The following is a 14784-nucleotide window of genomic DNA, read 5'->3' as shown; positions in this document are numbered from 1 at the left end:
TTGGCACTTGATCCCTGGCTATCTGGCAACTAAACATATACACGCATATACATATATATATATATATATATATATATATATATATTTATATATATATGTAAATGTGTATATGTGTGTGTACACAAGTATTGGCATTTGAAAATAATTGAAAAGTGCCTTTCCGACGGCTTAGCATCAAGTACTCCAGCCTGATAAGACCAGGCAGAGCGTTTTTTTTTTGTTTTGTTAAATGAGCAATGTAGGAAATGAATGCAATGTGGGTCTTTTAAAAGGCGGCGATAATGCGAAGCGCTCCCGATGTGTCTGTTGGCAATTGACGTAGCTCCCACAGCTGTGATAACAGCTTGAAATGTCCCCCACACGAATCGACGCAAAGTATTTCGCACTAAAACAAGCTTGTCAAGCAAGAATTGAAAGACTTATGTAATTACAGCCCACTAAATTGCTTAAAGCATGAAAATTGTATTTTATTTGCCCGAAATGTCAGTTTAATACAAGACCAAAATGTGTATACTTCCTTCCCCAAGCTTGTCATATATATATATATATATTCTCAACTATGTTCGCATCGAGAGATCTGTGAAGGCCTCGGAGCTTATTATTGAAAAGCCATTAAGCGCACGAAAACATTTCTTTATTGAAATATTCATCAGTCGAGTCGTCAACTTAATCATTTCAGTGCTTCGAACAAAGTTCAAAAAGGCTATCATTTGTTTGAATGATTTTGCTAAATGTGGCAAATAAGCAAAACCACGCCTTGCCAACATATCTGACTATCGATTACACTACACTCAGCTTTAAAAACATATTTGTTAGGCTTCCGTAAATATCTTAAATTCATTTTCGCTCATTCAAAACGTTTAAGGATGAGGGAGCAAAAGAGAAAGCTTTTACGCCAAGTAAGCGCATGCATATGTGAGACAGAGTCACAGTTTCCATAGTCCACTGCAAAAGAGAGAGAGCTTTTTCATAGTTATACATTTTTATTATTCTTCATCAAAACGTTCAAGAATGAGGGAGGGAGTGAGAAAGGGGAGAGCTTTTACGCCAGGGAAGCACATGCAAATGTGAGAGTCGAATGCCCTACAGTCCGCTGTAGTTCTAATCTTACTTTCTATTTCTTAAGCAAGCCAGATTTTTCATTAAAACGTTTAAGAATGAAAGAGTTAAAGAGAATGCCAAGTAAGCGCTTGCATATGCAACAGTCAAATACCCTATATTCAGCTGAATTTTACTTTTTATTTATCCAGCTTTTATACAAAAACGTTTAAGAATGATAGCGAAAGGGAGAGAGCTTTTACGTAAGCACTTCGTGAAGGGTATATGTTAATTCCGGCACTTACATTGATTGACAAAATAAATAGCACGCTTTCAAGCTTCGCTGACTACGCAGGAGGTAAGAGCAAGGTTGTGGGGTGAAAAAAACATGTGGACACACAACGATTAATATAAACGCTTGACTAAACTGATAAATGCAGAATATACTTGAATAAGGTTCAATAACTCGACTCGTGCATTTATCAGCTATTTTACAGCTCTATAATTATACTTATAATAAGCATATGTGAATTAACATGTGCAAATATGTGTCCAGATTCAGATAATATGCACAACTAAATATATACCTTTCTCTCTGTGTGTGTGTGTGTGTGTGTGTGTGTGTCTCCCGCATAAGGAATCTGGAAGACAAAGAGTGCGTAAACAGGGCGGCAGCTTGGTACTGCATCTTGAGTACACAAAGAGAAATTGTGCTACAACAATTAAAAACTGTTAATTGATAGAGAAAACTGCGAGAATTTGTCGTAAATGGCATTAACTCAGCCAAGACGCAATTTCACTTTTAACGAGACTTATCTATTTTATAGCGCTAATTAGATTACGCGAATGTCTGTTCTAAAATTAACACTCAGTGTCGAAGTTGCATTCTACTACTTAGTTCCAATTAACTGTAAACCCAAAAATTGATAAGCAACATACCTGCGCAATACTAATCCGAAGATCAAAGATCAACTCTTTTTGGCTTTCCATCAGCTGTCTGAGTGCGTGAGCATGGAAGAGAGAGTGAAAGAGACTTTGCAGCAAAGCGAGCAGCTTTCCAAAGCTCGCGCTCTACGTAATTTCTTGCAGTGCACATAATCGACTTCGACTTCGACTTCGACCGACGTTATGAAAATGGAGCACACGCTCAAAGATAATAACGCAACGAGCGCCGATCGCCGTTCGTCAAGCGTCGAGCGTCGAGCGGCAAAGAGTGTCTTGTCTAAGCAGCATTGCGCTGGGGATGCTATGGTTATTCCTATACACACACACACACACACACACATAGATATTCGCTCGGTGTGTGGACTCTTTGTTTTGCGGCGATTAAATTTGCACTTTGTGTCCGTTGTTCATATTTGTATGTAAGCATATGCATGCACATACATACACATGGACGTATATGCATGTATATGTGGCTGCTACGTCAACAAGAAGAGATCCCGATACGTAAACAAGCACATCGACAGCGCGAAGACAGTCAACAATCAGTAATCATAGCTGCGAACTGCGAACTGCGCTGCCAGCTGCGCTGTCTGTCTCTGTTGTGAACGTCTTTTCTTCGTTCGCTTATCAACAGTTGCCGCCCGCAGTTGAATGCAGCGACGCAGCGCAGCCAGCGAGCAGAGGCCAGGCAGCAGGCAGCAGGCAGCGGCAGCAGGCATTGAATGCGTTCTGCGCGTCGTAGTAATAACTTGTTTCGTGGGCAGAACGCAACGCGCTGCGTTCCCAGTGTGTAACGGTATACTCCCAATATAGAATAACAAGCAAAGCAACAACGCAGCAGCAGCAGCAGCAGAAATTCAAATAACAATAAAAAAACGAAATCTAATCGTGCGACGCAGCTTGTTTTGATAGTGCGTGAAACTGGCTACGTCATTCGCTTAACATAATCCGTTAACGTCGCAGTCGACAGTGTGCAAGGGGTGGGGGCTGTCAATATGTGTTCAGTTATTTTGCTTTGCCAAGTTGGCAGCCGATTGGCCAATTAATTGTTGCTCAGCTGAAGCTAATGGAAAACCTGAGCCAGGCAAGTCAGCGCAAAATGTAATAAAAAGACAAAGACAACAACAACAAAAGCGACTGCAACGAAGTTGTAACAAGTCATACAGAAAACCAGCTTGTATACATGTAAAAGAAAAGAAAAATACAGAAGAATAATAACAAAAACAAGAGCAACAACAACAAACAGCAGCGAGCGATCAGCCGTCAGAACGGAATAGCGACAAAACAAAGAAGCAAGTGGGCAACAAAGAACGCGAACACAAGGCAACAACAACACAGACCAGAGCTCCAGCCAGAACAAGAACAACAACAGAAATCAGTAACAGAATCAGAATTCGACAACAACAGAGAACAATAACAGCTTCTGGGCATAGTGTGTCGCGCGGCGAATTAAAATACATAGAACCACAACAATCAGTGGAACGGCAATAAAATAACAAGCTTTGAATTTTTTGACTACATGTTTTGTGCGCATTCAGCGTAAATAGCGACAAATTATTAATTAAGACGCCAAATGTTTGCCTGGCGTCTTGGAAAGTGCATGTCGAAGCGAGAGCGCCAAAGCACAATACACGCGCAGCGAGTGCAAGCGAGAAACAACAACAAGCGCGAGAGAGTCGCCGAGTGAGAGCGCGAGTGCAATTGGCTGTGTGCGCGCGCGCGTGTTTCGTTTCCAAATTGTTGCGCTGTCGCGAACAGCTGAGCTGCCCACGCGTCGCTCTGTGCGTGATAAGCTTTCCTTTCCAATATATACATACATATTTTCAAGTGCATGCCAATAACTGCACATCTGCATTTTGGATCTCTGCCTAGCGCTCTCTTAGACGCCGGGGCATGCTCTTCGCACACACAGGTGGAGGCATCTTCCGCGACCGTGTCAGTGTGTTATCAGTCAATGGCACTGAGAGAGCGCCGCTGCAGCGCTAACTAAATTTCGTAGCAGTCAGTCAGTCGCACGGCAGCAGCAGCAACAACAACAACAACAACAGCAAAAGCAGTGCAACTTTCAAAGCTTTTTACGCCCGCACAGACTGCCTGCACATGTACGTATAAATGCATGTGTGTGTGTGTGTGTGTGTGTGTGTGTGTGTGAATACTTATCAGCTGTTGAATTATTTAAGCAAAAATTGGTTTTTGAACACGTTTTTAACTACTGCTGAAAGCTTGCCCAATGTGTCAATGTGTGCGTGTGCGTGTGTGTGTGTGTGTGTGTGTGTGTGTGCATGTTACATGAACCTTTTACTTAAACTTGACTCGCAATATGTCAAAAAAGAACAACAACAACAACATTTGCTCTATCGCCCACAATCTGAGTACGTTCGCACTGATAAGCTACCTTCGGTAGTTTCAAATATTGGAAATTTTTTAGATTTCATTTGTGACGAGTAGCAGCAGCGGCAGCAGCAGCCGCTTATCAGATGCCGTTGACCCCTTTTTCAGCGGACATAGCTGGCAAATCTATATACATATAGATCTATATATATATATATGAATGTACAGTGGTCACTCGGCGATTAGCACTATCTAAATTTAGAATTTTCTGGAAATTCGTTTTCAAATATGTCAAATCGAACGTGTCGAATTTTCTGTCTGTTTGTAAAATAACCTTCAGCTCAGTTCTTATATACATTGTCTAATTGGTATTATTATATTATATAGGGCCGATATTTCTGCAGAACTTACTCAAAATCAATAAATATCGTTTTCCAGCTTCCTTCTGTCGCACATATCTCGGGCTAGAGCACAAAATTTGATCAGCTCAACAATTTTTGACATTTTGCTTAGCTCTTCCTCTTCAAATAAATTGATAAGTTATAGCTCTCCTCTTTGGGGCATGCTTGGATTTCAATGTCATCTTGATGGCACGAAAACTATATAAAATTTGCAACATATATCTAAAGTTCTTGAAGAATAAGTTTTTTTAGAGCGTGTTTTTCAAGAAGTACGAATATGCATATATCAAGGGCATACGAAGCTGTTTATAGGGTATCTTGAATTTTTGTTTTTATCAGTTTTTATGCAGTTCGTTCAGATTTTTACAATTACAATTTCTCTATATATTGTCTTTTCTACCGCCTATAATCTCCAGAAATACTTAATATTTTTATTGTTATCTTAATTTAAGTTTATTTATTTTTAATTTATTAGGCCCATTAATTATTAATTTACAACTCGCAGCTTTCCAACTAACGAGCGACTACTGTTTAGTAATTAAGTAGTTTATACTATATTTAGACAGCTCATTTAGTTAGTACCTCAACTATGTTCCAGTCGACGCATAATACATAAGTACATGCATGTGTGTGTGTGTGCGCGCGTGTGTGTGTGTGTGTGGAATTAAATGTACTCGTTGAATGTTTTCTTTATGAATCGTAGCCTTCTCGCATGTACCAAGTGCCGCTGATAAGAGCAGCGCGATTCTATATAGACACACACACACACACACACACACACACACACATATATATATATATATATATGTATATCTATATATGTTATATATGTGTTTGTATTATTGTTGTACTTTGATTTGAGAGTAGCACGCGTAGCTTGTGAAAATTATTAAAACCGAGATTAGTTGTTACACACGCCGTTAAACGATCGGCTGGTTAAGAGCTGCTTAAGCGCCAGATCGGCCCAGAATTATACTACTTTACTTATATAAACTATATAGAACGCAGGTATATCTGGCTTATGAATGGGCAACCCATTTTCAATAATCTAAGCCCCAGAGTCAACGTGTTGTGGTCAATGAACCAAGCTGAAGCTGCCCTCAGCGAAGTATTTGTGATAAGAGGACCACGTGTCCGATTCGGGAAAAGATCGCGAAATATATATATATATATGCATATATAGCACACGTGTGCAAAACTAGCCTGATTATTCAAGTAACAATTCTAATGGAATATAAAACTAATTGCTTGTTGCAGTCAAATACTCGGCCAGACAATGTCACATGCCACGGACCGCTATGTGGCACAGTCCCCGCCGACGGCTGCCTCAGAGGATCTCACAGTACAACAAAGCAAATCAAAGTCCAATACGTTGAACTCGCAACGTAATGGCAACACGCTGGGCTATGGCTACAGCGTGGGCGGGGGCGGCAGCGGAGGCGGAGGCAGCAGCAGCAGCAGGCCCGAGAAACTGACGGTGCTGGACATGACATTGGAATCGTTGGGTCTACGCAATCTGACGTCCAAGGATATTGGCGTACTGATAAGTGAGCGCGGCAATAATATTATGTTAATTTTGCGTGCTCTGATTAACCCACTTTCTTAACCTTAACAGTGTTGGGCTTCATGTTTTTGCTGTTTGTGATAAGCGTGACCGGGTTCTTTGTTATGTGGTTCACGGAATACTATAATAATACCATGCTCAAGGTAAGCAGAGCCACGCGATCTTTATCTGCAATTGCTGAAACGATTAAAGTTGCACTCGTCGCAATGCGTTGGCTACATTTCTGTCTTTTATTATCACTCGTTACTTTTTATTCGTTATATTTCACAGCTTACATTTCATTTCATTTTCACTCTTTACTGTTACTTTTCACTCTTTTATTATCTCTCATTACTGTTTACTTGTTAATTTATCATGCGTGACTCGGTTTATTTCACAGCTTATATGTATATCACTTCATCATTTGCCCTCTTTATTTTACTCCCAACATTTCACTCTTCCATTTTCACTCGTTACTTCTACACTCTATACATTTAACTCGTTATATTTCACTGCTTACATATCATTCCCTTATTTTCAATATTTATTATTACTTAATTCATTTAACTATTCAAATTTTACTCGTTACTTTATCACTCGTTACTTTTTACTCTTTATATTTCAAAGAGTTGATTCCCTTCGTTTCACTCTTTCATTTTCGCTCGTTACTTTTTCACTCGCTACATCTTACTCGTTACGTTCTCCCTTTTACTTTTTTCTGCACACGTTGCGCTTTACTCGCTACATTTTGTTCGTTACTTTTGCAGAATCTTATACTCGCCGAGAATTCCGAGACAGCCAACAGCTGGCTGCAGCCAGATCCCAAATATGATACGCTGCTCAAGGCGCACATATTCAACTACACAAATATTGAGGACTTTCTGGCCGGGCGAGCGGACAAGATGCACGTGGAGGATCTGGGTCCATTGACCTATCAGGAGCACACGGTCAAGGATCAAGTGTCCTTCAACAAAAATCACACTGTCACCTTCAGGGTAACACACTTCCCCTTGAACTCTCAACGCTTGAATCTAAAACTCAAATATTGCAGGACAAAAAATCGTACAAGCTGCTGCCGGAAAAGTCAACGCTGCGTGAGGATGATGTGGTCCTGGTGCCCAATGTACCGCTGCTGTCGGCGGCGGTGCACGTGAAGCGTATGCCCGCATTCAAGCGTCTCCTGGTCACGGGCACCATCAAGCTGTTCGAGGAGCCGCTCTTCAAGCGTCTCACCGCCCACGAGTACCTGTGGGGCTATCGGGATAAGATCATCAGCCTGGAGTCCCTGGGCGGCGGCAAGACCCACTTCGGGCTGCTCAAGACAGTGAGAATTGAATTGAATGTCTGTCTAGATTTATCAGCTAATCTGATCTCTCCGTCCACTCCAGCGGAATGGCACCAGCGTGGACTCTGTGCAGCTGAACACCGGCGAGGACGACATCTCTAAGTTCAGCATCATTACCCAGTTCAATGGGAAGCCGCAGCTGGATTTCTGGCAGGGCGACGAGTGCAATCGTATCGATGGCAGCGAACCGTCCATGTTTTCGCCGACCGAGCTGCAGACCCGCAACCCGGTCTATGTCTTTCTGCAGGTGCTCTGCCGCAAGGTGCCGCTGCATTTCGAGAAGGAGGAGACCATCTACAATGACATCGATGTGCTGCGCTATCGCACGCCCTTGGACGTCTTTGCGCATCCCTCCGAGAATCCGGCCAACGAGTGCTTCTGCAAGAATACGGATCGCTGCCTGCCCAGCGGCGTAATAAATGCCACCAAGTGCTACGATGATTCGCCCATATTTCCCTCATTTCCGCACTTCTTCTCCGGCGATCCCGTGCTGTACAAGGACTTTGAGGGCATCAAGCCAGATGCTGATCTGCATCAGACCTATGCCGATATACATCCGCGCTTTGGTTTCCCCATCAGCGGCGCCTCCCGCATACAGATCAACATCATGCTGGACAAGACGCCGCTGCTGCGTAGTAAGTGACACGCCCCCCCGCCTTGTAACAAGAGCCAAACACTGATTGTAACCCACGCCCACTTGCAGATCAAGCGGCTCGTCTGGAGAACGCCACCATTCTGCCTTTGATTTGGATCGAGATAACCGCCGGCGATTTTAATGACGATGTGCTGCACACGCTCTATGTGAGCACATTTGGCCTGGACGCCATTCAGCTGGCGCTCAAATACGGCACCCTGCTGGTCTCCGTGACCACCTTCAGCCTGATCGTGGCCAGCGTTTACTATCTGAACAGCAAGCGCGAGGAGCAGCAGCTGGAGCATAGCAAGTCCTCTGCCGAGCTGGAAGCACTTGCCGGTCCCGCTCCGGGCAACGGTAGCGTTGTCGTCGTCCAGGTCCTGCCGCACAGCGTCAGCCATGCGCACCGGGGGGATCCATAGTGCCATTAGCAATTAATTGGGGAGGGTTTTATGGGCGGGCCAGCACAAAAGGGGTTTTTGTGCGGGGAAATAGCCTTGCGCTTGCTTGTGTGCCTTAAAAAAACGCAAACATTAAGAGATTTTCGAATTTGTCACGACTTAGGATACGATATTATTAGCCTAGAACAAAGCTGTAGTTAACAAATTGTATATATGTATCATATGTATAAAGAGATCAAACAAATGTTCAATAAATAGTTAGTATACAACAATAACAAACAAAAGGGTGGCAATGATCCTCAGGTGATTCCTTAGTATAAGATAAGTTTTTATAATTAGTATAAGAGAAAGGACATTTTTGTAAATTGTAAATGGATTGTAACTTGCCCATGTCCAGGATTCTTAGATGACCCCATAATATTGTGATGCAGATCGATGCAGTTAGTCCTTACGAGCCTAACGAACCAGGTCCTTTGAAAATCCGCAAGGATATAGCCGAGTTATAGCTATTTTTTTTTAATTTTATCAATCACAAAATCGGCCATAAGTCACCCATTTTAAATACTATCCCGATGTCCTTTGGCCCACAGATACTCCCTATCTAGGCACATCAAAATATGCAATGATCAGGACGAAAGTCCTTCAGGGAGCTAAGATAAGAACACATTTATTTTGCACCTTAAATAGCTTATAGCTCGGCCGTATCCTTTCGGATCCTGGTGAGTCCTGTGCCAAACAATTCGTATTGACCAGGACTACAAACTGGCCAAAGGACATCGAAATCGTCCTTGTAGTTTCCAAGATATGGCTACTTTTCTAAAAAGGACATTCTATTTATGGCCATATCCTGGCCAAATCCTTAAGGATATCGGAAAGATATACCTTTTTGAAAACGTGGGCAGCATTACTATCGATTGGCATTCAAGGATTCCCAGGATTCGTCAAAAAATTTCACCTGATTTTTTCCTAGGGGGTTAGTCACAAAAATGGCCCAAAACGCCAAAAATCGGGTCTAACTTCGCCATTTCAAGGACTATCAGGATGTCCTTTGGCCACTAGATTGTCCTTGTGCCCCAGATTAAGAATTTACCACCCAAAGGACGAAAGTCCTTCAAACAGCTGAGAAAAAAGGACAAATTTGTCTATAAAAAACGGCTCATAACTCGGCTGTATCCTTGCGTATCCTGCCAAGTTATGTGTCAAACAAATTGTATTGGCCAGGGCTACCAACTGGCCAAAGGACATCAAAATCGTCCTAGTAGTTTTAGAGATATCGAGGATTTTGTGTTTTGGGCCTTTTTCCTTGCAATTCGCGACGGAAATTGCACAAGTCCAGGTTTCTTAGATGACCCCATAATATTTTGATGCAGATCGATGCGGTTGGTCCTTACGAGCCTAACGAACCAGGTCCCTCGAAAATCTGCAAGGATATGGCTGAGTTATTGCTATTTTTTTTAAATTTCATTAAAAACAAAATCGACTATAACTTGGCCATTTCAAGGACTATCCTGATGTCCTTTGGCCAACAGACATTGATTGTCCTGCCTGTTGAAAATATGCAATGAAAAGGACGAAAATCCTTCAAGCAGCCATGTTCATAAAATAGTCTATAGCTCAGCCGTATCCTTGCGGATCCTGGCGAGTCCTGTGCCAAACAATTTGTATTGACCAGGGCTGTCAACTGGCCAAAGGACATCAAAATCGTCCTTGTAGTTATCGAGTTTGTTTTTTCGATAGTTGGTCACGAGATTTGAACAAAAATTCAGCCGAAATACCAGGCGAACAGAAATGAGCAGCAGGTAGATAAGAATCGGCGGTTGAAAATGTTCATTGCATACCCTCAAGGGGCGGATGTTAGCGTCATTTTGCACACTGACAAAAGCTGAATGATATCGTCGTTCACATGTACGGCCACACTGGAAGAGCATTGCCAACACAATAATATAAAAATTAGCCGCGTCAATTCAAACAGTTTTGCAAACATATTTAATTGTTATAGCAAATATTTATTGTTTCTAAACAAAACGAAATTCGTATATTAGTTGCTTGTTCAACATTTGATTGTTTTATAAACCTTTAGTTATTAAATGCATGTATTTATTAATGTACCTCGATTGTGGAATCGGTTGTGTATGTATATTGCATTGTTGTTGGGTTTTTAAGAGGGAAGGAAGTTTTTTGGAAAAGTTAATACGCGTATTTGTTGTAGTTTGTTTTTATGTTGTATAATTATTTTGTTTTGCGTTTGTTGTTGTTTTTAAGTTTTTAATTAAGAATAATAGTTTATATAAAAAATAACAGAGAAATTATATAAAAGAAACATTAAAATATAATCGTTTATTTCCTTTTTTTGTTGGTTTTTCTTGTTTTTTGTTTTTTTGTTTTGTTTTTTGTTTTTTTTTTTTTGTATTAATAATTAACGCGTCAATTGCCTGAATCCTCGCCATCTAATGATTCATCCTGCACCGATGAGCTGTCGTCGCCGCCGCCACCGCCGCCTCCGCGCTTGGACGATGGTGTGCCCGTGAGTCGGGTGGAGCTGAGGCCCATGCCGCCGGTGCGTCTACAAAATGGAAATCGAAATCGAAATAGAAATTATTACAAAGTGTGATAACAAGCCGTTGCCAGGATAAACGTGCAGAGATCAAGAACAGAGGTTGAAAAGGGCAACGCAAACATATAACGAGAGAGTTTTGGGGGGAAGAACACGCTATATACGACATTATGCACTAAGTTCTAGAGAGGATTCCTGGGAAGGGGAATCGAATCGAACATTGAACACTATTACTAAACGCACGATTTGATGTGTGTGTGGGTGTGTGTATATTTGTGTATGTAACATGCAGAGAAATCGATGTCTGATTTGGTTCATTCTCCGGATTTTTTGGTTGTTGCTGTTTCGGTTGGGTGAATGAAGATGTGTCCGGCACTTACAGCCTACCAAGAGGAAGCGAAGCGAAACGAAACCTAATGCAGACCCTCACAATTCATAATGAGCGCAGCATCCTTTTTCGGCGAATACGCCTTGGCCTTTTCGGTCTCGGCCACCTGGATCGAGCTATACGAGGACAATGTCGAGCCAAGAATAAAATGCAAAAATCAAAAGAAATAATAGAAAACAGGCAAAAAGCAGAAATAACATCGGCAAGCCGAAAAATTAAATGCCCTTGCAGACATATGGGGTATATATATGAGTTATACCCTTGCAGATATGTAGGGTATATTACTATACTAAGCCCTACCCCGAGATTCATACAAAAAGTCATCATTTAACTGATTGTTTCTATGAAAGATATGTGATATAGTTGGTCGGAATTGAAAGCGAGAACTTAATTTATTCTCGATTGCTTTTAACAATTTCTTTAACAGATAATATTAATATTTAACTCAAATATTAGTTGAATTTGAAGCTCGTAATTTGTAAGTTTTGTTGAAATATTATGAAAAACAAAACAAGTTTTCGTCCTTTCGTTCCTAGAGGAACTTTGTTTTAAAGTAATCCGACGTCAAAAAATATCTTGAAAAACTCATAAATTCCATTTTTGACCAATTGTTAATATAAAAAAAAAAAAAAAAAAGGGCTAAACTAGCTGGAGGCCAATATTTATAGTCCATATATAGTCAGTATCGCACATCTATTGATATACCCAACTTCCTATCTGAGTATTATCTGTCGTCAACTTACCGCAATTTTGTTTTGAGTGAGTTAATCTCACGGTTCATGGCCTCCTGGGATTCGATCATGTCTTCGCATTCGCGCTGGTATTTGCGCTTCTGCGTCTTCTCCTTCTGCAGCTCCTCCTCGGTCTCGTCCAGGTTGCGCTTGAGCAGTTTGATGCGGCTATTCAGCTGTGAAAGGATTTGAGAGGTTAAATATGGAATCGTTTAAATTGTTTAAGAAATGGACACTCACTTTATCCATTTGCTCCTTATGCTGATCGACGTGTCTTCGCTCGTCCTCGATGTTCATGGTGAGCTCCTTGATCTTTTTGTCCATCTTGCGATTGGCCTTTTGCTGGAGCAGCCGCTCCTTGCCCTCGTTCTCGAGCTGCTCCTCGAGATTGGCAATCTTGGCCTCGAGCGTGGCAATCGTGGCCTTCACCTTGGTGCGCTGCGCCGTCTCGATCTCGGCTAGCTTGGCCTTCAGCTCTTTGTTCTGGCGTTCGAGCAGCGCGCGTTGGTTCTCGTTCTTCTGCGAAGTGGACTTCTCGTTGGCCAGCTCGGTGGTCAGCTGTTCGATCTGTAGCTGCGCCTTGCGGCTGCGATCGAGCAGCACCTCCGAATTGGACTGCTCCTCCTCAAGCTCCTCCTCCAGGGTGGCGATGCGCGCCTCCAGTCGACGCTTCTCGTCGATCATGAGCGAACCCTTGTTGGCATTGTTGGCAATCTCCTCGGCCAGTTCGTCACGTTCCGTTTCGGCCGCACGTCTGGCACGCTCCGAGCTGGCCAAATCCTCGGTTAGCTGTAATACTTCGGCCTCCAGAGCCTTCACCTTGCGCTCGGCCTCTTTACTGAGCGCCTGCAGCTCCTCCTTGGAGGCCTTGGCCTCCTCGGCATCGCGCAGCGCATCCTTGACTTGTGCTTGCAGTTTCTTGGCATGCTTTAGTGCATCCTCTTTCACCTTGTTATGCATCTCCATGGTTGTCTCGATCTCCTTGAGATCGCCCTCCAGCTTCTTCTTGGCCGCCACCGCGGCCGTGCGCTGCTTGCGCTCCTCGTCCAGTTCGGCCTCCAGATCGCGCAGCTGCTTGACCAGACCGCGTCGCTTCTCCTCGGCGCCCTCCTCCTTGGCCAGCAGGTCACGTTCGAATTGGGAGCGCAGCGCCTGCATGTTGACCTCCAGCCGCAATTTGGCGTCCTCGGTCAGCTGCAGATCATCCTCGAGCTCCTCGTTTTGTGCTTTCAGCTCCGCCAGCTGCGATTCCAGCGCACGTTTCGCCTTCTCCAGCTCGTGAACGTTCTTGTCGGCGGTGCCCTGCGTGTTGGCCAGATCGTCGAGTTCGTTTTGCAGCTGCTTGCGCTTCGTTTCCAGATCCTCGATCTTGTCGTACGCCTCGTCCAGTTCGCGTGAAACGGACAGCACCTTGGTCTCCTTTTCGCGCGCCTCACGCTCCGCCGTGTCGCGCTCCTGGGCGATCTGTTCTGATATGGCTTTCTCTTCGGCGAGTATCTTGTCGAAGTTCTTCTGCTTCTTCTCCAGTTCGAGCACCTGGCCGGAAAGTGAGCAAATTCTATGAGCAACTGTATCTGGTTAATCTCTGGATGATAACTTACCTTCGTGCGTTGCGCCTCCAGTTCGATGGTAGCATCCTCCAGTTCCGACTGTATCTTCTTTTTGCTCTTGTCGAGGCGATCGTTCTGTGCCATCAGCTCCTTGACCTGTCGCTCCAGGGCCTCGATGTCCTTGTTAAGACGCTTCTTGCCTTCTTCGAGCTCCTTGGCCAGATCGGCATCCTCCTCGGCCTTCTTCTTGATCTCCTGCATTTGGGCTGTCACCTCAGCCAGTTTGCGCTCGAAGTTGCGCTTGGCCTCCTCATCCTCCTCGAGCTGTTCCTGCAACGCCTCCTTCTCTGATTCGATTTGACGCAGCTTAGAGCTGAGTCCCAGCTTCTGGCGGGTCTCCTCCTCCAGCAGCTGTTGCGCTTCCGTCAGCTGCGATTCCATATTGCTGGCCGACTTGACGGCCGCCGATGCCTTAAGTTCGGCCTCCTCCAGCTGGTTGGTTATGTTCTCCGCCTCCTGCTGCAGTTTCGTGCACTTCTCCTGCAGCTCGGAGCGCGCACGCTCAATCTCCGCCAGCTTCACCTGCAGCTCGGCGATCTGAGATTCGGCCTGCTTGCGCCGGCGATCGTTCTCCTGTCGCGAACTGTTCACGCTGCGCAACTCCGTCGCCAGATCCGCGTTCTCCGCCTCGAGCGTGCCCTTGGCCTTCTCCAGCACGGATTTGGCCTTGCGCAGATTCTCCAGCTGATCGTTGATGCTGTTCAGCTCCTGGGCGTGCTTGTGACGCATTTCGGCGAGCACGCCCTCATGGTTAACGCCCTCCTCCTCGAGCGATTTCTTCAGCATGGCCAGTTCCTGCTCGCGCTTCGAGCGCAGCTCCTGTTGGGCTGTGGGAGGATTAGAAAAATATGTGATATAGAAAT

The 14784-nt window shown here is 43.9% G+C and overlaps 2 protein-coding genes across 5 annotated transcripts in view; one reads left to right on the top strand and one right to left on the bottom strand.

Annotated features, from left to right (window-relative positions):
- Positions 1-2750: 2750 nt before the first annotated feature.
- LOC115760984 (lysosome membrane protein 2) lies at positions 2751-8896 on the top strand. Of its 2 annotated transcripts, none has more exons than XM_030702588.1 (7): positions 2751-4085; positions 5973-6262; positions 6331-6422; positions 7026-7253; positions 7310-7582; positions 7647-8238; positions 8307-8896. In XM_030702588.1, the coding sequence occupies exons 2-7, from the start codon at positions 5992-5994 to the stop codon at positions 8657-8659; spliced, it is 1809 nt and encodes a 602-aa protein (XP_030558448.1). In that variant the 5' UTR covers positions 2751-4085; positions 5973-5991; the 3' UTR covers positions 8660-8896. The 2 variants fall into 2 exon arrangements, with proteins under 2 accessions (XP_030558448.1, XP_030558449.1); XM_030702589.1 differs by lacking the exon at positions 2751-4085 and adding an exon at positions 5643-5723.
- A 2092-nt stretch (positions 8897-10988) lies between these two features.
- The window catches only part of LOC115760521 (myosin heavy chain, non-muscle), a 42275-nt gene continuing 38479 nt past the window's right edge, over positions 10989-14784 (bottom strand). For all 3 annotated transcript variants that reach the window (XM_030701891.1, XM_030701893.1, XM_030701892.1), the window contains 4 exons: positions 13913-14748; positions 12552-13847; positions 12324-12487; positions 10989-11201 (listed from right to left, as the gene is read on the bottom strand). In XM_030701891.1, the coding sequence (XP_030557751.1) occupies positions 11063-11201; positions 12324-12487; positions 12552-13847; positions 13913-14748 (2435 nt within the window). In that variant the 3' untranslated portion in view covers positions 10989-11062. The remainder of the gene's footprint in view (positions 11202-12323; positions 12488-12551; positions 13848-13912; positions 14749-14784) is intronic.

The sequence above is a fragment of the Drosophila novamexicana genome, unplaced genomic scaffold, assembly GCF_003285875.2.
Source record: "Drosophila novamexicana strain 15010-1031.04,08,12 unplaced genomic scaffold, DnovRS2.1 tig00000462-arrow-pilon, whole genome shotgun sequence".
NCBI classification, from domain to species: domain Eukaryota; kingdom Metazoa; phylum Arthropoda; class Insecta; order Diptera; family Drosophilidae; genus Drosophila; species Drosophila novamexicana.
Note: the sequence above shows the minus strand (reverse complement) of the source record. Positions and strands in the feature narration are given on the sequence as shown.

Bases quoted from the DNA above. Each gene is read 5' to 3' on its own strand.
- LOC115760984 (XM_030702588.1), top strand. From the start codon at position 5,992: ATGTCACATGCCACGGACCGCTATGTGGCACAGTCCCCGCCGACGGCT. The intron at 7,254-7,309 runs GTAACACACTTC...CAAATATTGCAG, and splicing joins ATCACACTGTCACCTTCAGG to GACAAAAAATCGTACAAGCT. The intron at 8,239-8,306 runs GTAAGTGACACG...GCCCACTTGCAG, and splicing joins CAAGACGCCGCTGCTGCGTA to ATCAAGCGGCTCGTCTGGAG.